This window comes from Tribolium castaneum, chromosome 5, assembly GCF_031307605.1.
Source record: "Tribolium castaneum strain GA2 chromosome 5, icTriCast1.1, whole genome shotgun sequence".
NCBI classification, from domain to species: Eukaryota; Metazoa; Arthropoda; class Insecta; order Coleoptera; family Tenebrionidae; genus Tribolium; species Tribolium castaneum.
This window is the reverse complement of record NC_087398.1, coordinates 14124873-14149264: the sequence shown is the minus strand read 5'-3', so window position 1 is coordinate 14149264 and position 24392 is coordinate 14124873. Positions and strand designations below refer to the sequence as shown.

General features: G+C 31.4%; 2 protein-coding genes across 3 annotated transcripts in view; one reads left to right on the top strand and one right to left on the bottom strand.

The window, feature by feature from the left end:
• The first annotated feature begins 3851 nt into the window (after nucleotides 1-3851).
• Nucleotides 3852-22636, top strand: Meics (Meiotic central spindle). Of its 2 annotated transcripts, XM_008201078.3 has the most exons (9): nucleotides 3852-4023; nucleotides 4115-4376; nucleotides 7866-8321; nucleotides 8378-8604; nucleotides 13405-13567; nucleotides 13661-14019; nucleotides 21324-21750; nucleotides 21971-22311; nucleotides 22370-22636. In XM_008201078.3, the coding sequence occupies exons 1-9, from the start codon at nucleotides 3883-3885 to the stop codon at nucleotides 22547-22549; spliced, it is 2556 nt and encodes an 851-aa protein (XP_008199300.1). In that variant the 5' UTR covers nucleotides 3852-3882; the 3' UTR covers nucleotides 22550-22636. The 2 variants fall into 2 exon arrangements, with proteins under 2 accessions (XP_008199300.1, XP_967201.2); XM_962108.4 differs by having other exon boundaries at nucleotides 13405-14019.
• The window catches only part of Atg3 (Autophagy-related 3), a 6217-nt gene continuing 4430 nt past the window's right edge, over nucleotides 22606-24392 (bottom strand). Inside the window, exon 5 of the mRNA XM_008201077.3 lies at nucleotides 22606-22884. Coding sequence (XP_008199299.1) covers nucleotides 22734-22884 — 151 coding nt within the window. The 3' untranslated portion in view covers nucleotides 22606-22733. The remainder of the gene's footprint in view (nucleotides 22885-24392) is intronic.

Genomic DNA, 24392 nt, shown 5'->3' with positions numbered 1-24392 from the left:
TACAAACAACGCTTTTCTGATTTCTTAAAACAAAGAGAAAAACTTATTAAGGTTGTAGGTTGCAGGTCTCGTATTAAATTCCAAGCGAATAATTATTATCTCACAGCTCAGAGAGCTTCAAAATGATTTCAGAGCAATTTCTGTTTGAAAATTTGTCGATAAATTTGATTACAATTTACATACATCATAAAGGAGCGAACAATTATTATTTAACTTGTAATCACGTCGTAATCGTTGTGCAGGATGACAATTAATTAATAATAAATTTTGGCGTTATTATTTCAGTGTTGGCTTTTAATTTCCACTTAAAAATTTAGTTTCATGAGCCCGCCTTGGGGTTCATTGCTAAATGTAAAATTTCCCCATGAATAATTCCCATTAGATTGTTTGGATTTGAAGAATTTCTCTTTGGGCTTTTATCGGTGCGCATAAATCGAAACGAACTTTTTATTCATTTTCTTTAAGGTGGAAAACGCAACGTGTTTAAAATTCAGTTCCCGTGTTTTCACACAAAATTGTTATTTTCTTTCCGAAACCAGCACAACATATTCGTGTGGGTCCTCACTAAATCAATTACAGTTGCTCGTGTGTTTACCTTTAGGCGGTGTGGAGTCTCTAAGTAAATTTAACAGTGAATGAGTTTGGTTTTATAACTGATTAAACATATTAGTCATTAACGAATTCATTAACGGATAAATGTGCTTCGAGTTAATGGACCGGCAAATTTCATGACCACTTTAATGTTTTAATAATAATAATTAGATAATTTAGGCCATTTCAGTTTTTGCAAAAAGCTCGCATTTATCCGTAAAATAATTGAGGAGGATAAAATCTGTTAAAACAACACCGAGGAGTGACTTGTATTATTTATTTACGATTTTCCATTCAACGAGGCAAATAAATAATTTTCAGAAGTAAGATAGGAGTAATAATTTAACACTTCATGAATCTTCAATTAACTTACAAAGAGCACCGAATTTAACGAAATAAAAAATAGTAAGAATACAAACCACTCGTTTTTTCTACGAGTTTATTGAACTGTACTACGACTGTATAACATAATTAATAATCGATAGTGTCAGGATATAAAAGATGTAAGTTACGTCTAAATAATTTATCAATACTGTCACAATGCAAAATGTGATTGTTCAAAAATTTATAAAGCATAGAAAGAATAACGCCTTGCATGTGAACTTCCTTTTATAATAGAGATTATTATGACATTTATGACAAAAAAATATAAAATCGAAAATCTAGTGGATAGATAACCCTAACTAGGGTCTTAAAAAAAAGTAAAAGAACAATGTAACTATTTTTACTATAAACTATGCTGTACTATTAATTATAAAGTAAGGTAAAAACATTATCATGCGTAGAGAAAAAATAAAGTATTTAATTGCAGACGCTAATTTCTGAACGATATTTTTAAATAAATACCTACTTGTAGTAGACTCAGCGTGTATGTATTTTTTTTTCTAGTTAGTTAGATAGATACTTTTCATAAAATGGTTTATTTTTCCAATTTTTTTACATGGTAAATTAACATATTATATTCTTGACGTTTCTCGGTGTTTGTTTTACGAAAATTTTCAGTCAATTTATTTATTTAATTATTTATTTATTTATGTATTTATTTATTAACTGATTTTCTTTTTAGTTATGCAATAATTGATAAAAAAATTAATAAATAATTAATTAACATTTTTTTAAATTTTAATTATATGCAGTATTTCGTTTCCTGTATTTAAATGTAAATTGTAAAACTGTAAGGCATTTTGATGTCCTGATTTCAATTTTCTTCGATTTTAATAAATGTGTCTAACAGAACCAACATAAAATAAAATTATTTAACAAAGTAATAAATAAAAACATAAAATTATAAAAAAAATAAAATAAAAAAGCAAAGGCTTTACGCAAAGAGGTAAATAAACATCTTAAATATCAATAAATTGCAAATGCTTATAAATAATGCAATAAATACAAACTGACCAACTGACACAAAATGACACAAAATTCGCTAGACGACAATTTTTTTTTGTATTAACATAAGAGAAACGGGGGCGCAAAGTATAAAAAATAGCATAACATACTCGTTTTTTAAGGGTTTTGAAGCACTCACCTTTATAAACGTTGTTTTTTAATATACAATGTATTTTTAAATGATTTTCATCTATTTAACTTTGAAATTGGTTTACATGTAGAAAAATTAGTGCCGCTCTGCTCAATTGAACTCTCTGTCAATAAATGTCAACACTGTTAGTGGTGAAATTCACAAATTGTCAATTAATTTTAAAAATTTCGTTAAAATTCAACTAAATTGTTTTACTGTGCAAGAAAACACTTTTATTATCGAAGCTTATTTCCAAATTAAAGATTTAATAAATGGAGAATGGTAATATTCGGTATCTAAATGCCTGTCATTGGTTCTATGAAGCGGCATATCTGATTTTACATGAGAAATTCACAGACGACTAGATAAGAATCATTTAAAAACACATTGCACTATTATCGTAGTGTAAAATAAAAAATTTATTTCTACAGCAGGGCTTAAAGTTCAAAAAAAAAGTTGTCAACAATGTCAACTCTTTAAATTTATTAAAAATATGTTGGAATATGTAAATTTAATTGCATAAAATAAATTATATCATTTTATCTACCTATGCGGTTAAAATGCTATTTTAATTTATGTACACAAAACACCACTTCCGAAATTTTCAAAGCAAAATTCCTTATTTAGCAATTATCATTAAAAGAAATAACTCAATACTTGTAATGCTAACTTCAGTTTTTATGTGCTCTTTCTAAATCAATCATACTTTTAACTACAATATAAATAAATATGTATGTATATCGAATATTAAAATCCAAAAATATTTTCTGCTTATTGGGAGTAAACAATTTACTATTTCATTTCAAAAAAATCAGATGGAATATTATTAGACCATGAAAAAGATGTGCAATCAATGAAGTGTCCATGGTTTTGGCATTTATCATTTTTCTATACAAAGTGTTTCACATAATGTTACGACGCCTGCGCCTGTAAAATACCACCAACAATACATATTTCAATACAAACTCGATTACATTTTTTTTAAATTGAATAGCCTTCAAGAGCCTTCTCTAATGTGACCACCTCTTTGAAAAACCACGTCTTTAGTTAGTTAGTGATTAAGATAAATAAATTAGAATCATATTAATGCCGTCTCCTGATAGAACACATGATAATTGTTTGTGAAAAACCTAAATTTATGACTGTCAATGAAATAGTCATTAGGTAAACAACTACTGTCATGGATTTCCAAAAATTAAATAATTACAATGTGTATTTTTTGTATCTCTTTTGTAACTTTTGTACATTTGAGTACGAACATTAGGCGCAAGCTTCGTAAAGTTATTTGAAACACCTGTATTTTAATAAACAAATATCACTAAAGGAACCCAATATAGGCAACCAGTAATACAGTAAAATATTTTTTATTTTTTACTTTAAATACTTTACTTTACTTTTATTTAAATAGCTTGTCTTTAATTTTGAGAATGACAACGATAGAAACCAATAAGTAGCTAATTTATTCTAAAAACTAAATGCAATTTAATAACAGTATGCGGTACTTATGAAATAATTTAATAAAAACTGTGACAAAAACAAAAGTAAAAATTTCTTGTTCTTTTCCACCGAAAAAATAATGTATTTCTCTTGTTATTTCTATCGTAATACAATAAACAATTGGTGGTAATCATTTAATCACAAGGATTTTAATTATTTATTACCCCATTGTCTTTTTTCTTCCTTTAATCAAAAACCACGTGACTGCGTTCTTGCCTCCTATTGGCCCCAAGTATCGGTAATTTCCCGACGTTGGCCGAAAACCTGGAAACAAAATGGAGTTGACAGGCTTGATATGTGAAATGTCTCTTTGTCGATTGTGCGGTGAGGAAAATGTGAACGGGACGGAATTGTTTCCAACAAGAGAAAACGAGCCGGATTTAAGTGAACTTGTTAACAAATATTTACCGTTGAAGGTAAGCACGAAATACAACCAACGGAACCTGGCTTTGATTCCTTTATTACTTACTGGAATTTTTGGCGGGAGATTTGATTTTGCAATTGCAGATCGAGAATGACCGAAAGTTTCCAACGAAAATCTGCCCGGGCTGCAACATTCAGCTGGAAGCGACCAAATCGTTCATGGACCTGATAGTCCAAGGCCAAATTAAGCTGAGACAGCTGTATAAATTGCAACAAGACAAGTTGAACCGGCAGGAAAAGCAAAGATTGCAACTAGAAGAGGCGTTGAAAAGTGTTAATCCCAACTCCAGCGTCGATACTTACACCATTCAGTCGGATGAGACTGGAGAGAAATTTCTAATACAAAGTACTGATTTATTGGGTGATGTTAATAAAAATAAGCATTTGTTTTTACTTGCGATTTTAAGGGACTTTTTAAACATGTATAGCATTTTTCCAGCGATCGATTAGCATTTTTAAATAACCTGGAATCATTAAAGTCACTAAGGTATACGTATTAGCGGCACAGATAGCGGGGTGTTTAGTGAATACTGTTAGGTTGGTAGTTTCCCGCGCTTGTAATTCTCCGCCGATTTTGCAACTGTGATATTTTGTGGTTCATCAAATTTGAATATATAAGGTGTTGTGCTAAAGATTTGGAATTATTTTTGCTTAACGCCGTTTTTAAAGTATTAATAATCGTTTTTGGTTTGGGTTCTAGTAAATATTTATTGTTGGTAGTGGATGTGTTTTTGGTTATTTGAAGACATTCACAAGACGAACATTTTAAAGATTTTTTACAATTTTCGACAAGCAAATGCAAATATTCCTACTTAATTATTAATAGGAGCTTAATCCTAATCATTCTGACTCATCTAAAGAAATACATAAATCATTTTAATGGCAATACTAAAATTTGACTCGGTACTATTTTTATCGCGGAGTGTAAGTAATTTTTTCAGTCGTATTTCTTGATATTTAGAACTCTTTTTACGATCACTGGACCGAAATTTGCGTTTTTGAGTGGAATTTTTTCCCTTATTGATAATACTACTATTATGTATTGTCAAAATACTTAATTTGTAAAAATAATACGTGTTTTTCGTTTATTGCTGACTAAAATTCTAGACGTATTAACTTACCATTTTATTTAAAATCTTGAGTTTCTTTTTTGCAGTTATTTTCGATAACTCAAACTATTTTGCTTACAATTTCGAGTTACCGAAGTTCAACTGAATGTCTATTAAGCATTTCCTTTTTTTTTTATTCACCTTGAAGTAATGCTTATTTCTCTACTAATATAAGAACATATTATGTAGATAAGGATAAACTTATAAATTAATTAAGTAAATTTTTCTAAAAATAAGTCTGCTAAATGCTTGACTTACAAATTTATCAATCCTCTGTTGAGCACAATTACAGTGGAACCTCTGTAAGTCGAAGTATTTGTTTCCAAAAAATTATTTAAGCTCTCGAGGCTTTGTGATATAGAATATTGCTTTTTCATATAGTTTTATTTGATAATTTACATAAATAAACATAAATTCTTCAAGGGTGAATCAATTTTTAGGTTATTTCTGTTTTTTTTTAATGAAACAAATACTAATACTAATTCTAGCTGTCGAAATATGTAATTTCTAGAAAGATACAAAATTAATTTGTATTATCAACTTTGTTTTGGTAGTTTTGCGAACATTTCATAATGAACTAATAATATTGTTTAAAGAGAAAGCAATTTTATTCAATTAATTATTTATAAATCAAATGCAGTATTCAGTGGTAAGTGTAAGTTGTATTTTTGGCTACATTTAAAGAAATTTTAGAATTAAACGTTAAACCACAATTAATTCACCTTGTTCAACAAAAAAATATACTCGTTGGTCCTTGATTTGTCGTTGGTGTGACTGCAAAAAATGTTTTACTACACATATATACATGTGCTTTCCTTTTTTGTTTGTTTGTTTTGTTTGTTTCGAAGTTATACAATCGATGTATAAAATAGAGGACATCAGAGGAAATTTTCAAAGAACGCGCATGCGCAAGTTGAGATTTTGTGAGCCCTGTCTGCAACATTTTGTGGCGATAGAGCTTCAGCATATGGTTTATGATGAATGCTATTAAAGAATATACTGTTTATAGCATGTAAAAGCTAAAGAAAAGATTTTGTTTTTCAATTAATAAAATCTATATGACGAAAGACATATTTTGCGAATTGACGCTGTTGAAAATAATGTTCACGCTCTTTTTGATGTAAAAATGCTTATGATCTGTATCATCCTTTATCAACTGTCAATTTTAAAAAATATTTTTTTCTTTAAATTAGTAGGTTTTATTGGTTTTAAATTTGTTGTTGGGATTCAATTTAATACATTCTTTTCTTACACAGAATTTATTATTATTATATTTGACTCAAGAAAAAAACAAATGCGCTATTGCCATTTTCTATTTTAAGAACTGGGTTAAGACGGAAAAATTAGTAATTTTAGACTAATTAGCAATTTTACTGTGTTTTTTTTTATTCGCAAAGAATTTAGAAAATCTGGTGAATTTTCGGGTTACTCGCTCTATATAATAAACCTAAAACACACAAGATCGTGAAGTATTCTCAGAATCATATAATTTGTATGTATAAGTGACAATATTTCTGCTTATATTTCAATTATTATTTCAATTATTATAATTGTGTTTTATCTTCGGATTTATTTGACACCTCAGTCTTACCAATGCAGTTTGCATTTGCCGTTTTTAATTTTTCAATAATTACTTCTCGCTTTATTTATAGATATTGCAAGACAGCAATAGTAGTTTATTATACAAGTAAAGAAAAGTTATTTTTTTAAATCGAATAGATTTCTACCTGAAAATGTGGGGGAAACTATGAAAAAAAGAATCTATTATATGTACTTCGATTTCCTGTCTAACAAGGAACCAGTTCATTAGAATGTATATTAAAAAAAACACATCTTATTTTTTAATTTTAGATGTTTTTTAAATACTTCAACAAAACTGTGCATTTGAAAGCTTGAAAGATTTTTTTTATTCTTCCCTTTCTAAAGCAAACGGTCTAATAATATTTGAAGTTTTAGAGGTGACATACTGAATTACAACCACTTAGTTCTAGAGAATAATCTGTTAATAATTATCTTTATAAACAATAAACCTTTCTTTTGTATTTTCATTTTTAAACAAGTTGAAGCGTGTAACAAAGTACTGGAATTGGAATTATGTATTAAAATTGTCTTTGGAATTTATGGAATTCCTAGAATTTTTCTGGAATTATATGAATTCTTTCTGCAATTATCCGAGATTACTTGGAAATTACTACAATATCGATGACGCAACTATTTTGGATCTACGAAAACTAAGTTGTTATCACAAAATTTAAGTTGTAATTTTAGGAACTAATTTCGGATTATTTGAATTAATCTGGGATTACTATGAATTACTTGAATTTCTGTAGATTTTTTTGGAATTTACTGGAATTTTTGGGAACTGGAATTAGTTACACATTTTTTTCAAATGTCCTCTCAGTCCAGAGTAAGCTCCTCTTATTGGTTGCTTTGCCTTTGTGACAATAAAGAGACAACGTTACATTCCTTACAACACGGGCCCTTTACTCGTATTAGTTAAAGATTTTACTTCTAGTTTTATTTATTCTTTACAAGTCATTTTACCATTTTTATTTCTATTTATTATTTAGGAGTGTAATAGTTTTACACGATACACCTTTTTTGCTAAATATTACTACATTTAACTTTTTAATTAAATTTTATATGTATTACTAATTAGGAAATGCTTATTTTTATTAATACCACCCATGGGGATTTTTATTTCGTCTAATTGCACTACTTTGTAGTTTTTTCACACGGACCTTTGTTTCCTCCCGAACACGAATTATCATTAAAGGCCGAAGGCCTCACTAGACCTCGAAGAAAACGTGGTAGACCCCCAAAACCGCCTAATAAAGAAGACCAATCCTTAAAAACAAACGACAAAGATATTTGTAAAGTTGAAGAAAAATTGGAGCAATTTGAAGAAGCCACAGAAGACGGGAAAAGAAAACGAAGAATTAAGGTCCCCACCCGATACTCTGAAGCGATTCAAGGGAAGGAATTGGATAAAGTGTTTAAACAAGAGGGTGTTATAGACGAAGAATCGGTCTCAGACGAGGACGATCCGATTTTAGACGAAGGCGAAGGCTCAAATAAGGTTGAGGAAGTAATAGGACGTCTGGAGACCGAAAACGGTGAAGATTTAGGCCAACCAGTCATAATAAATAAGACTTTGAATAAAACACGTCCTAGAAATAAAAGTACGATTTTTTTATTTCAATAAATTAATCTATTGACTAATTTTTAATGTACCTAGGTATAGCAGGCCAGTCAAAACGTCGACGAAAATACCAATGTGAGATTTGCGGACGCGAATTTTTACACCATGGGAGGTACGAATTGCATAAAAAAATGCACGAGGTGGAGTACAGCTGCACCCAAGAAAAGTGTACTTTTGTGACCGATCAAAAGCCGCTTCTGGAGCAACACCAGGAGGAAAATGGTCATTCTGGTCACACAGTTTCGGAAAAAGTTGATAAATATGTATGTATACTAGGGTGCAAAAAATCCAGTTCAAAAGACCAATTGGTTAATCTCCTAGGTTACTCTACATTAAGATATTTTTCGTACAATTTGGCTGACTTGCGACCAGAAAATGACTTAATCCTGTTTAAAAATATTAAGCTATAACCTGTTTACTTATACAGGGTCATTCATAAATATAGAAAAGTATTAGAACCTCGGATAATAGGATCTGTCTCTACTGATGCCTAAACTAAACCAAACCTTTAAAAAAATATAGACTTTTTCAAGACTATTTTGGAACCATTTGACCGAATATATTGAAAACTGTTTCTAAAATATTTCATTTAAATGAGTAATGACGAAAAACAAAATTTTCTTACTCTGTTAACACTACTTTTTCCGAACAAAAAAGTATTACCCTTTATACTGTTAACGTGCATCGTTTAATAATAATAATAATAATAATAATAATAATAATAATAATAATAATAATAATAATAATAATAATATTTATTTTCAACAGGTGAAACACCCAATTACAGAAAATAAACTTAAACTTAATGATCTTCTTGCTCTGTTAACTTCTTGCTCTGTTAACACTACTTTTTCCGAACAAAAAAGTATTACCCTTTATACTGTTAACGTGCACCGTTTAATAATAATAATAATAATAATAATAATAATAATATTTATTTTCAACAGGTGAAACACCCAATTACAGAAAATAAACTTAAACTTAATGATCGTGCTGCATGCAAAAACTAATAATTTAAATAAACTAAAACAAACTAATAATAATACTATAATAATAAATTAAGAAACAAGAACTAAAATTAAATTTTACCTAGCCACTAAAGTAACTAATTATATGATTTTTAATGTAATTAAATGAATGAAAATGAATATCACAACTACTGCTAATTTTGTTAAAATTACTACACATTACATATAAAGGTGATTTTAATAGAGCATTCGTATTACAACTGCAACTGTAAAAAGTCATGGAATGCCGTGAGTTAATTCTAGGAACCAGAAAAATTATCTTATTAAGAAGAGCAATACAGTCAATCTTGTTGTTTAGTAATTTATGTAAAAATGCAATACTTGAGATAATTCTCCTAATTTCTAGAGAATTGATATTAAATGTCCTTAAAAGCACTAGTTGGTCACATCCCCTATCGGGGTAATTTTTAAAAGAAATATACCATAGCAGCTTCAAAAATTTTCTTTGGACTGATTCAATACTATTTATGTGTGTGGCATATATAGGTGACCAAATAATTGCACAATATTCTAACTTGGAGCGTACAAGGGCAAAAAATAAGACTTTTAAGGCTCTTAAATTAGTAAACTCTCTACAGTTGCGATAAATAAATCCTAAAGTTTTATACGCGCTATTAACAATATTTGTAATATGATTCACAAATAAAAGTTTGTTATCAAAGGTAACTCCTAGATCTTTAAATGTGTCTGTTCTTTGTAAAATGTGACCACTAACATTATAACTATACATGATCGGAATTTTCCTATTTGTGTAAGACATAATAAAGCATTTAGATATATTTAGGTTTAGCCTATTAGCTTCGCACCACTGGAGGAGATTGTTGATGTTATTCTGCAAGACTTGAAAATCATTATCGGTTTTTATGATATTATAAAGCTTAAGGTCATCAGCAAATAGAAGACTGTTACAAGTTACTGCTGCAGTAATATCGTTTATAAATAATAGAAAAAGTAAAGGACCTACATTTGAGCCTTGCAGCACTCCAGAAGTTGATACGAAGCTAGAAGATAAACAATTCCTGTATCTAACAGTGTTCACGATTAACAAGATAGGAAGTTAAGAGATCAAGTAGGAAGCTACTGAAACCTATGTGCCGTAATTTATCGAGAAGTATAAAATAATCCATTTGGTCAAACGCCTTCTGAAAGTCCGTGTACACTACGTCGACTTGCCCATTTACATCTAGCTCTACAGCGACATCTTGAGTGAAATGTAACAAATTTGTCACGGTAGACCGTTTCTCCATAAAACCATGCTGAGAAATTAAAAAAAAATCGCTTTACATTGCAAAAGCTTGCTTAAACTCAGCTCTTGCAATTGGTTTTTGGTTAGAAAATGAACCTAATTTAGTTCTTTTTTGATGTGTTTTAGTAAAATCTTTATTAGAAAAAAATGAGATATTATGTAGTTGGAAAAAATTGTGGTTTTTACCTCCAAATCGTACATTCTCTTCAAAAAATAAAAATATCGTCATTGCTGCCATCACCCTTCGGCCTAATTCCTTAATATTTTGACATATATTTGACAAAAAGTTTTCGGGCACATTTAGTATTTTTGTAGTTTTTTTTTGACGAAATTTCAAAAATTACCTTAAAAACGACTGACTGAAAAAGATTAAAATAACACTATTTTTGGTCTAATTTAGGAAATTTTTCCGAAATAAGTTATTTGTTACAGTCAAATGTGCCAAAACACCAAAAAAGCTAAAATAGCAGTTTAAACCGGACCAGAATATCACTAATAAATTACATATAAACTGCATTTTTAACTGTTTTGATGAATAATTGAGTTTCTGGCTGAAAAGCGTGGAAAGTGTTCGAAAAATGGGAAAAAATATTGGCATTTTCGACCTTTGTCGGTGATTTTCCCGTCAAGTTTAGTAAAGAAACTAAGAGCCGGTTTACAGAACATTTTAATTGCTATCAAATTTTAATTCGAGATTAACTTGACATTTGTCAATGCATTTTAAATGGCAACTTAATTCAAATTAGTTTAATTCTAAATTAAATTTTAATTTCGCTGTCTGTAAACAAGCCTTGAGTTTTTTGCTCACACTTGTGTTGGAAAAGTGCAAAAATAACACAATTTTCGGCTAAATTTGGAACTTCTTTCAAAGGAAATTTTGAAGAACAATTGCAATCTAATTTGCTCCTTCTTTGGTGTGTTTTAGCAAAATCTCAAAAATATCCCTAAATTATTAATTGTGTGCAAAATGACGTCTTTTTCAAGTAGATTTTGTGTCTTTGTAGCTTTTTTTTATCAAATTTCGCTCGAAATTTTGCATCGACTTATCGGGCAAAATAATATCAATATCGTACCTCAGGAACATACAAAAACAATTAAAAGTGGCAACAAAACTGTTGTCTTGTTTTACGAAGTAATATGGTTTCTCGCTGACATATACGAAAAAAAAGACATTCTGTACACAGTTTTGTGATTTTTCACTTTATTTTTGTAGAACTTTTGAGTTTCTGGTTGAAAAACTACCTTTATTGATAAAATTTTGGCCCGTTTTAACAGACTCTTACTACGAATCTAAGCTGTAAACTGGCTTCATTAGTCGAAAAAGGCAAAAAGAACGTCTATTTCGATTTTACTTTACGATTACAGTGAAGTCTAATTATAGCGAACCCGCTTGTAACGAACTTCTGGATATGATGAACTAAATTTGACTTTTATAAGAAATTTAGAAGAACGTGTTACGGTATATAATTTATTAGTAATGACAAAGCAGCAAGCGAAGCGTAATCACTAATTGAAAACATTTTAACCTGTGAAACCATGTCTTTTATCTGAATGTTTTTACCTATAATTTTTAGCTGCTAAAAATTCGCCAAAAAATATAATATCATCTACGTTTGCGTCTTTTAAATACTTCATTCCAAAGTTTACAGGGATATTATTCGGTGGCTTTTGAGGGAATGGAACTCGGTGGTATCCTCGCCAAAAAAATCGATGCAAAATTTTTATTTTTATATTTTTTTTCGGAAGAACTTGTTTTACTGTGACTATTTTTCCCAATTTTAATTCAGTGTAAAAGATTTTGGAGAACTAAACCTTAGAGATCATTCTTGTTTAAATTTTTTGTTAGTAAAGTTTAAAGTTGTGCCCCAAATTTAAATTTATTTGTTTAAATTTAAATTTATTTATTAGCCGTGCAGTTTCTTTGTGTCCTTTGTGGTGCAAATAGTGTGCTCTTGGCATTAACTCTTAAACGAGTTGTCACAGTAACAGGTTAGTCATTTGCACTAGAGTTCCTACATTGGGACTCTTATTTGCACCACAATGGTTGTTAAAAAAGTGAACCGAAAGTATATTTGAGAAACTGTATATATTCTGATAACGCAAGTAGAGTTATTTTCATTTCATTTGAGCTCGACTATCACTGCTTAAAATGTTTGCATTACTATCAGATTCACACAGTAACTCGCAAAGGGTTTCATATGTAAATAAAAAGACACTTTTTTAATTTCCCTCTTATAGCGAACTTAGGATAAATGAATTTATTTTGATACATTTTCTAGGTTCGTTATAACTGGACACTACTGTACAGGGTGCTGCATTTTGTTTGTCCTAAACTAAGAGGTTTTTGTATCTCCGAAACTAAGAGGTTTAGAGAAAAACGAGTGACACATTCTCGGGTCCGTTTTTTGCGAAAATAATTTTGGTCAAAACTACAGCCCGCTATCGTATTTTGTTTTCGACTTATAAACAAAAGTTGACATTTTAGCGAAATTTTTGAAAAATCATAACTTCCTTATAAAAGATATACATTTGAAACAAAGACAATCTACAGGCACTTTTTTACAGAGAATTTAATAATGTTATTAGCGTTTTTTTTTAATTATTTGTTTAGCTGAAATAACATAAAGTTGTATTTTTTAGATAGGAATCATAGGCGGCGGTGATATTTTTGAAAAGTTTATTTTCTTCTGATTTGATATGTCTATTTGTGTGATACATTTATCTTTTATTACTGGTAATAATAATTAAAAAAAATGGGAAAATTTGTATACACCTGAACACTTTTTCAGGGAACTCTCCAGCTGCCCACCGACCTCAAACCCCTCCAAGCACCAAACCCCGATCAGCCGCCCCCAGCCCCCGCCCCCAAAAAGGAGTTCACGTGCGAGCAATGCCTCAAGCCCTTCTCCTGCAAACAAAACTACGAAGTACACCTCAAGGCCGTCCATGCCGGTGAGCGCCCCTTCGCTTGCGAACTCTGCAACAAGCGCTTTTCGTACGCCAACAGCCTCAAAGTCCACCTTCTGCAACACTTCCCCAAAACAGGTCCCGACGACGACTCCAGCGCCCAGTACAAGTGCCCCTCATGCCCTAAGAGCTTCCGGCATCCGAGCAGTCTGCAGTACCACCGCGACTCGGAGCACACCAACGGACGCCGCTTCGTCTGCAACAAGTGCGACAAGCCGTTCAAGCATCGCCAGCTGCTGCAGCGCCACCAGCTGGTGCACTCCGACGAGCGCCCGCATCGATGCTCGCAGTGCAATTCGGCGTTCAAAACGCGCGCTAATCTCATCCACCACACGAGGACGGTGCATTCGGGACAACGCAGTCATTGGTGCTCGCAGTGCGATAAGGCCTTTGCGCACAAAACCGCACTCAAGTTGCACCAGAGGTGGCATTCGGGGGTAAGGCTAAAGGAACCAACTTTTCTATTTGTGTGTGTTTTGCTTTGAAAGATATTTCAGTGCAGAAGGTTTAAGTAAAAGAAGTTTTCGATTGTAAGTACTGTGGTACTGCACAGTCCATACGTGTTTGTACATCTGCGATTTTTAAGTGAACGTGGACTATATCGTTGAAGAAACTGAAAAACTTTGATTTTTCTGTTGTAAAGACGTTAAAAAACAGCAATTTAGGCGAGCTTGCGCTTTATTTTGTGAAAATTATTTCCACGATGTTTGGACGAAGACGAAACAAACTTTCTAGTTGTAGGTAGAGTTCCTATATCGGGAGAGTTGGGACACTGAATGTCAATTTTCGAAATTTTGTTTCATTATGAAATGAATGTCGGTTGGAATGTGTAAAAAAACGAATTGGGATTCGGAAGTAAAATTACCGTTGGGGGCGCCACTGAGCTAGGTCGAAAACAGTAACCATAAATGGCGGGAAAATGTTTATTCGGATGTTTTGAGCGTTGTACGAATTTTGGGACTTCACAATTATTACATTGCCTATGCGGAATGATTATTGCATCTTTGATGCAAGAAACTTATGTTGACAAATGAGAGATGACGAGGAAAACACGAATAACGAATGACTGTTTGGTTCACTTTCTTTATTGGAAAATTATTACAAAGACATTGAAAAGCCTACCTTTTGGAATAATTTACGTTTAAATGTATCAGCAGTTGTTAATCTTTATTGTAGTTTTGTAGATTTACCGCAGCATTTCATGATTTTTTCAGTGGAAAATTCTAACCTAAAATTCATAACACTTCACTGATTTATTGGTTTCTTGAGCCAAACTTTGTGTTCGCTGTGATCCATTACTTATAATCTTTAATTAGACAACTGTTTGAGAACACTTTGTAATCAAAATTTAAATATTTTTCACTTTTTATCCACTTTCAAGTTCCAACAATAAACACTTTATACCACGAAAAACTACAGAACCAAAGTCAACGCTAGTACGTACGTTTAAAGTAATTCTTTCTATTGTAAGTAATTAACACTATACACGCAAAATTGTTGAACAATTCATTAAATGTCAGTTAAATGTGGCATTACGAAAATTTCTTTACTGTTTTCATGGCCTCCTTGATGTATGGAGACAACTTCGTTGTTCAGGCCTGGCGCATCGATCAGCTTCAGCGGTTTTTTCGAAACCGTAGATGGCGCCCTATTTAGCGCACTGACGTTTATCTGACAAATAGCATTTGTGAGGTTAAATCCGAAAAAAATTGAATTTAACAAGTACAATCAGCAGAAGAGAAGGTGCAAAAGAGCCCACATTGTTAATGATAAATTCTAAATACAAAAACTCAAAAAAATTAATAAAGTAGTAGAGTTTTTTCGAAGTTTGGTGATCCACGAGCAGTGCGTGAGAGTAAACAGAGGTCCAGACAGGGACTTTGGAACGGACGGTCCATAGACACTCCAGCAGGGAGTAACGCAGCAGAGGAACGCTGGATCGAGCTTTTTTAAACCATTTCATTTGAAAAAACGACTTTCTTTGTACATTTTACTAAAGCTAAATTAACAATAGCAGGGTTTGAAAATACGTGTGTGGCAAATAGTTTCATTTGCCTAAATGATGTATTGCAAATATCTGCTGGTTAAAAGATTGCAAATACCTTTCAGAAAACTCAAGCCATGTCTTAAAAATCACGCATTCTACCTAAACCATTGGTAAAACCATAGAGTATGCATAATAAATGAAAGATACTTTGAAACGTCGTTTTCTCTGCCTCTGTGTCTACGTACTAGTGCCATAGGTTATGCTTAAAATACTCATAAACGATGACGAACCACCAATTCACCCTGAAATAATTTGTATATCTTCTGAAGCTGAAAATAAAAACTCCAAATGATCGTAAAATGATTTCCTGCAAGAGTTTCACTATCCAAACGTTCATTCAGGGCACAACTTTAGAATTATCCTCACATTTCCTACGTATTTCACGTTTGCACACTTACACCTTTCAAATTTATTAGTCTTTAACCTCAAAAATGGTATTTGTCAAATAAACGTCAGTCCGCTAAATGCAGCGCCAGTGGAGAATCAGGCGAACTTAATGATGCGCCAGGCCTGAACAACGAAGTTGTCTCCATACATCAAGGAGGCCATGACTGTTTTCGACATAGTTCAAAAGTCATTACCAGAGGGCGTCTAGTTAATTTTATTTCCGAATAGAAATCAGTGGTGTTACACTTGAAATTTGGCGAAAAGTCAAATAAATTTGTCAAAGAATGTTTCCATTTTTCGTCGACTAACTGCGTTTAGAAATGGTTTAGACTGGCAGTCGTCGTCAATTCACTGTTTTTTTTTATATGAACTCCTAATTTTAAAAGAGGTTTCTTTGTAAGTACAAGAATTTTACGTCTAAACTCTTCATCATAAACATTTTTTCCTTAACTTTAAGAAATAGTAATCATCGATGAAAGAGAGAGAAATTGAATCTTTCCTGCCAAGTTTTACGTTTATTATTAACAAGCATTTGGAAAAGTGGATTGTCTAAATAATGTTATGTACAAAATCTATGAGATTTTGGGAATTTGTCTATGCATTTACAAAATACATAGGTACTTGAACCCAAAATTGGTTCTAATTTTTAGGAAAGTTGAACCTGTCGCTGCTTGGCCGCCTTTAGCATCTACGTGAACTTTAGATTCTGTTTCAAATTATAAAGTTATTGGTAATTCACGATTTTGTTACGTTTTTCACACGAGAACACCTTCAATATAATTTTTTGGAAAATTTAAAAAGACGAGAAATATGAAGGGTTCTTGATGACCAATTTTTGGGACGAGATGTTTTAGCTAAAAATTGTGACTGAAAGAAAAGCATTTTCAGCATTGAAGTATGTTTTAAGTTATGTATTTAATATTGAAATAAATATCGAAAAATTTTAGAAATGTGAACATTAATATTGGTAGGTATTCAATTATTTTCTTTTTTTAAATAGCAATCCTAAAATTTCTACGTTTCCTACATCCCTGGTTAAATTTGACGTAAAATTATTTTATGCATTTGACAAAAATTATAACCTTGAAACTATTTTCGACATAAACCTCTGACATAAGTTACTAACAAAAATTTTAATAAAAAAGGATAGAAATATATACCTTATCCACATAATACAAAATTGGATCTGTTTGACGTTCAGTGTCCCAACTCTCCCAATAAAGGAACTCTAGTTGTAGGTGCATACTCTTATAAATTATTACATAGAAAAAACGATATCTCATAAACTTAAAATAATTTACTTTTACGAGTGTCTCTTCGGATTCTACGGATTCGTATCGTTTGCAAGTAACTTGTTTTTTTTTTTTGTAAATGTATGTAGACATTAAATTACATGAACTTTTGGGTTTACATAAAAGTACACAACTATAATAAACCAAAATTGTTTATAAAATATTTTAAAAACAATCCGTGGGGTTGTTGAAATTGAACGCCTCAACTTCGCGAACAACCTGTATCTTACTGTATTGTTAAGTTTTTATTGCTTTATTTGTTGCCACAAATCACAATTTAAAAGATTTTATTGTTGCACAATTGTTGATGCGCAATCCCGGCGCATCCACCATTTTTAACAATGAGGTTTTAAAAAATATCTTTTGAGATTTTATATTAGTTATACAATTTTCACAAATTTTGTCAATTAAAAAATGGAATTCAATCATACGCGTTATCAAACAACTTGAAGTTTCCTCGAAAAATAAAATAAGGGAAAGATCTAGTTGATGACCTCATACTCGTAGAGTAACCTAGTCTGGTTACATAGACGACAAAACAAAATCAATCTACACATAAGACTTTGAAATTAATTACGAAGCGTTGGAATCAGAATTAAAAACAGACATAAAGGTGTGATTTATTTGTGAATAAATTTTTAATAAAAAATAAAATTGATATTTCGGTAAATAAATATCAACCCGGTTGACGGTACACTAAATTAAACATCCGCAAATTGCACATGCGGCCGAATATTTCCGCGGTTATTTGTCCGCCAGGATAATCGGACTGATGGCGATTATTTATTATTTATATTATTTTATACACTGTGCACAAAAATTATCGCAACACGGGTGATTTTTTTAAATGGTTGGAAACAAAAAAGTATTTTATTGCTTTTTAAAGTAAATAAGAGTTGAAATAAAACGCAAAAAAATTGTTTTTAAAGATACAAATTAATTTTTTTCAAAAATTGTAATTTTTATAGGACTTACACCTTCACATTAATACCATGTATTATCATCTCTAGTCCGAGTAACAGCTTCGAGTGTTCTAGGAATGCTTGCTATGAGGTCAACAACATAGTTTTGAAACAAAGTTTCCCATCTTTGCAGAAGGGCATTTTACAGTTCTTGTAGAAACCAAAATTCATTTCTGTGCTTTATCAAGCCTAGCTGAGGGTGATTCCAAACATAATCAATAAGAATACGATCAGGACTTTTTTCAGACCATTATAGTGTTCTTAAATTGACCTCTTACAGGTACTGTTGCATAATTCTAGCTATGTGAGGTCAGGCACTAACGGGCATTTTCGTGTATAAACAAGAAATTATTCCCGCCAAAAGGGCCATAGGGTATCACATGAGGTTCTAAAATGTCCTCAACTGTTAGATAAGCACAACGTAGAGACACCAACTCTGTGTGTTCTCAAACAGACATTCCCCCAAAATCATAATTTTTAACCTCCACCGAAAAGAGCGTGACGACGAAAGTTACAATGAGAATAAATTTTCTCGGGGCGTCTGTAGACTCTGGTAATCGACTATCAGATGTGTGTAAGCAAAACTGAGACTTATTTGAAAATATTACCTTACTCCAATAATTCAAATTCCAATAAATATGATCACGTAAAAATTCATGTGTTGCGATAATTTTTGTGCGCGGTGTATTTATATTCCTATTATTCAGGGTCTTACAATATGTTAAAAAAAGGTTTAATTAAGCGAATAAAACACATGTAAGACCCATTTGCAATATAACGTTTTATCCACAGCCAGACAATATAGACTAAATCAATATTTTCAAAATTTTCATCTGACGTTTTGAACTGAGGTTTATCAAATTAATTTTTAAAACGGAAATACCGCATTAATTCCAGATTCGTTTACAGTAAAGCTGTGCTCGACGTCGAATAAAGAACAAACCAACCATATTATCTCATTTAATATAAAGACAAATATAGAAAATGTACTTTAATCTTCTTACGAGTCTGTGGTGCTTTCATGCCTAAAGCTTTTATTGATACGATTGATACCATTACACGTCTTCTAGTAGCAATATTATAATCTAAAAACAGACTGGCTGTGCATAAAAAAATAAATAAACAGTAATAAAAATTAATTCTCACAACGGTACTTACATCCTCATATTATCTGTAACAGAAAATAAACCAAGTTTATTTATTTATTTATTTATGTTTTTATTATTTTTGTTTTACTTATTGGCTAATCCCAGAAAGAATAACCCTGTATTTAGGGATTTAGCATATGACATTTTTAAACTACAATCTAGTTCCAGATATTTTTTTATTATTCTAATAATTGTGTAATGGGCTGAGTTTAACTTTTGACATAAATTGTCAGTGCTTTGACCAGTTTAAATTATTGTCTATATGGACTCCTAAAAAATGTATGGTCTTGACACTTTTGGTTAAAATCGAGGGGTTGATTACTATACAAAATCTTGTACACCAAATTTACTATTTACTAAATTTACAAAATTTATAAATAATTTTATTATATTTACTGTATTTCCAAATTATTTACTACATTTACAAATTATTGACTATATTTACCAGATATTTACTACATTTACCAAGCATTTCCTATATTTACAAATTATTTATTTCATTTATGAATTGTTGGAACAGGTTTACACAGTGCTGCTGTTCGCATTCATCTCTTAGAGCTATTTACACCAAATTAATTTAGTAATTTAATTACTAAGTTGACTGAATTTATTACTGAAATTGCGCTGTCAAAATTTACGGCTTTTCTCCTGTATAAGGAAGTTTTAACAACTGTTTGGCATTTCTCAATACGAAAAGTCAGATTATTTTGTAACAGCAATTTTAAGCCTTGTTGAGTCTAATTCGAAGAATAAAATGTTGTATTGACCCCGTTTTCGTGTAAATCATTTATTTCACCTCGTGGATAATAAACCTCTCGTTATCACTCGACCTTTAAAAATCGACTCGGCAATAAAGCGTCCGATTTACAATCAGACTCGATAAATAAATAACTATTTTAAAACATTATTTCTTATATTTGTGGATTTACCAATATTTAGCATTTCTTACCAAAATTTATTTAAAACAATTTAATTTTTTATTTTAAAATATTGAAGACATTTGCAAATATATGTATTTAAAATACTACTACATTGACTAATGGTTGTACACCATATTTACTGGGTCAACCCCTCGGCTAAAATATAAGTATTCCCATTGATTACTAGTGTTATTACGGTGACCAGAGAACAGCTCAGACAAAAAATGCCAAGTACCTAAACTCTATTAAAATTATCATGAGAACAGTATTGTAGCAACGGTTTCTTTGTACACCGTAAAGTTTTACGACAGATAATAGTGTTTAAGTAATAAATGACAAGGGTGACCTGAAAATATTATTTTAATTTGTTGGCCATATTAAAAGCAAGCTGAACTGAAATTTTGATACTACAGGGGAAACACCCACTAATTAAAAGTCAAAACCAATTGTGAAAAGTGAGAGTTTTTTTATAGTTTTGAAACATTTGAAACAGAAAATCGCAACTATATCATTCTCCACACTTCTCCGTTTATCTCAATGGCTTATTATTTTTTAAATTTGAAAATTGATTTGTACCGGGAAACTATTAAAGATTGTAATTCTTGTTGTCAGGTTGTAAATTTTATCAAATGTAAAAATGTCATTCGCTTTCGACTCAGGTGCAAGGCTCCACATAACAAGCTAGCAGGGAGGCCAATAAATCAAAGATTTTTTGTCCCAATCTTTAAAAATCATCATTTCTAAAAACGTGCATGATCGAATTTTCATCTCTATATTTGATAAATTTGTTAAACTCGGATATTGTAATTGACGTAAGTATTATGATAAAAAAAGAAATTTAAAAAAGTACCTACAGGCTTCTGGGATAATACTATGACGCAGAATCCCGCGCTGTTTTTTTCTATGATTTAAATATATGATTTTTAACATTTTTGTCTTTTTCCCATTGTCCTCGTTTTCTTTTATTCATAGTTGCTCACATTAGGTAAGGCCCTACCAGTGCGAGTTCTGCAAGAAATCCTTCTCACAGAAGGGGAATTTGGCAGAGCACAGGAGAATACACACTGGGGAAAAACCCTACCAGTGTGACCATTGTGGAAGGGCGTTCACCACCTCATCGCAGTTTAGACTTCACAAGAAACGACATTTGGATGAGAGACCACATAGGTGCGAGTTTTGTCAAAAGAGTTTTCTACATAAGGTCACTTTGAGGTGTCACATGAGACGGCATTTTGATGAGAGGCCTTTCAAGTGTCAGCAATGCCCCAAAACGTTCCCTGAAGCTTGGGCTTTGAAAAAACACGAGAGACTACACACCGGGGAAAAACCCTACAAGTGTGACTTGTGCTCCAAAGCCTTCGCGGACAGCTCGAACTTGGCCAAACATCGACGGACTCACAGAAATTTGAAAGGTACTCCCGAGTTATATTGTATTTTTTTTCGATGATCCACTTCTTTTTTTTAAACTTGTTTTCTTGTCTCGTATACTTTGCATGTTATCACAGTAACCTGAAATTTTGCATGCACACGTAATTACAATAATAATTATTTTAATTAATTTACAATTAGAATTTTATTTTCGTTCTTGTGCGCTTGAAAAAAATTCATTCCCCGATTATTGTATAATTTCAGACAAACAGATGCTCTTTGTAACCTATGAAAAAGACGGAGGTGAGGCGATTGTTACGTATATAGAACCACAAGATACAGTAGTCGAAACAAACGAAATAATAAACGTTGCTGAAGAAATTGACGATTTGAAAACAATACAATTGCAACAACTTGTGGACCAGGAAGGTAACCCAATTAGTTTTATAACGCAAGATGGGCAACAGGTTAAGGTTGTGGCAAGTAGCGAAGATGGGCAAGAAAATATCCAAGGGTTACTCCCTGATGGTACGTTGGTACCAATTAGTTTGACAACGGTACCAGAAAAAACTAAACCAATAGTAACGCAAATCGAGGAGACACAAGTATGTTTTTTTGTTTAAAAAATATGAAATAATTCGTTTCGTGTTTTTTTTCTTTTAGAAGATAGATGTGCCAATTGAGGGCCAGTTATTAGGAAGCAACATCCAATTCCTCTCCGATGATGACCCAAAAGTGGACAATAATATTCAATTCGTAGCTGAAGATAATCAAAACATGTGCTTAGTGACAACTTACAACATTGAAGATTCTATAAATCCGCAATATCTTAGTATGCCCTAAGGAGCAAACCTGAAATTTATGTGTGTATTTTATATGTATATTAGGAGCCTGTATAATTTATTTTGAAGATGTATATTTATTACACAAGCATTTTAATAGAAAAATATAATTAAAAAAACCGCCGATTTAATAATAAACATAACAATACAAAGCACAGTGAGTAAATTGAAGCTAACAACTCCCTTTACATCGTGAAGTTTTGAGTATAATCGTATTCTATAGTTGGGATGACCGATTGCATGAATTTGAGGAATATTATTAGGTACATGTGGACTCCTAACTCACCGCCGCCTTCAGTTACAGTCTCGATGATGCTCTTCATGACCTCAGCGTGTCTAAAGTAACAAGAATTATTAATTAGGAGTTATCAAAACTACAGCCTTTTTGATGGATCGAGAACAGATACATAATTCATCTTTGAATTAATTATTAACCGCAGAATGAGTTCTCAAATGCTGTGGCTATTTTCAAGGTACTGAGCTAAATAATCAGTTTCCTCCACGAGAGTTTGCTAAAATGGACCGAAACATCACTAAAAAAGGTCGAAAATGACATTTTTTCCAAAATTCTTTTAAAGATAATCAGAAAATTCATTGAAAAATAGGTGCTTTTTTCGAGATTTCGCTCAAAGTAGCAAAAAAAAAACAGTAAATTAGTTGGAAAATCACACAATTTTGCATTTTTTACATAAAATTTGAAGGTGATCGTATTTTGTCAATTTCAGTCGATTTAGCTTATTTTTATAAGATAAGGAAAAAAACTGCAAAATTTAAGCAAAATGGTGGTATTTGTTTATTGATCGTTTGACAAGTATTTTTTACAAATGTGAACTATTTTTATGTAAGAATCATTACGAAGCCACGTCTAAAGTTGCAATATTTTTGCCGATTTTGATCGTTCCAATAAACACAACAAAAACGAAAACACAAAAATAGACCACAATTTGTGTTTTTTGCGTTTTTTTGTGAGCTAAAAACTACTTTCTTCACAAAAGTTTGCACATTCTTCGGTCTGAAACAATGAAAATTTCGCACAAAAACACCGAAAATTTATCAAATCGGGCCAAAATTCGCTTTAGTGAGTGTTGCAATAGGTATTTACTTTAGCTTGTTTTGTTCAATTTGGTTCAAGTTTTAACCGAAAAATCAAAAATCACAAAAAAGTAAACCTAAGTTGATGATGTTTTGTCTGCTTCGCTCTATTTAACTAATTTTTGAGCAAAACTTCATCAAAAATAACCCGCGAAACCACAATTTAGTTGCAAGTGGTATTCATTTTCCCTAATTATGTTATATAGTTTAGCACTCAAGATTTCTGTGAGATTTCGCTAGAACAGATCGAAAAATCATGAAATTAAGTTTAAAATTATATAGGATGTAAGCGAAATAAGTACATTACTTTTAACTAATGGTAGAACTTATAAAGACAAACACTTTTTCTATGTATCATTTTTTTAAAACCGCATCTCTTAAAATCATTGTTTCCTCCTACAAACTAACCCTTTTATGAAATGCTCCAACAAAGAAAAGTAATAAGAAATAATAGTCGTAACCGATCTATACGGTAATCTTGTCGACTAGGTAACTTTGTTTACAGTGGCGTGTAAGAAAATTATGCGAGATTTTAAAATAATTGTAACTCAAAAACTAAAACGTTTCGAAAAAAAAGTTATTAGGAAAAATTGTTGGTTTTGACGAGTTCTATTACCAGTTAAAATTATTGTACTTATTTCATTTACAGCCTGTATACTTTTTGACATATTTAAGAGTTTTAGCACGTTTTCCAGCTAGAAACGCAATATTTGTCTTTTTCGAGCATTTAAGTGCGTTATTGAGCTAAAAAC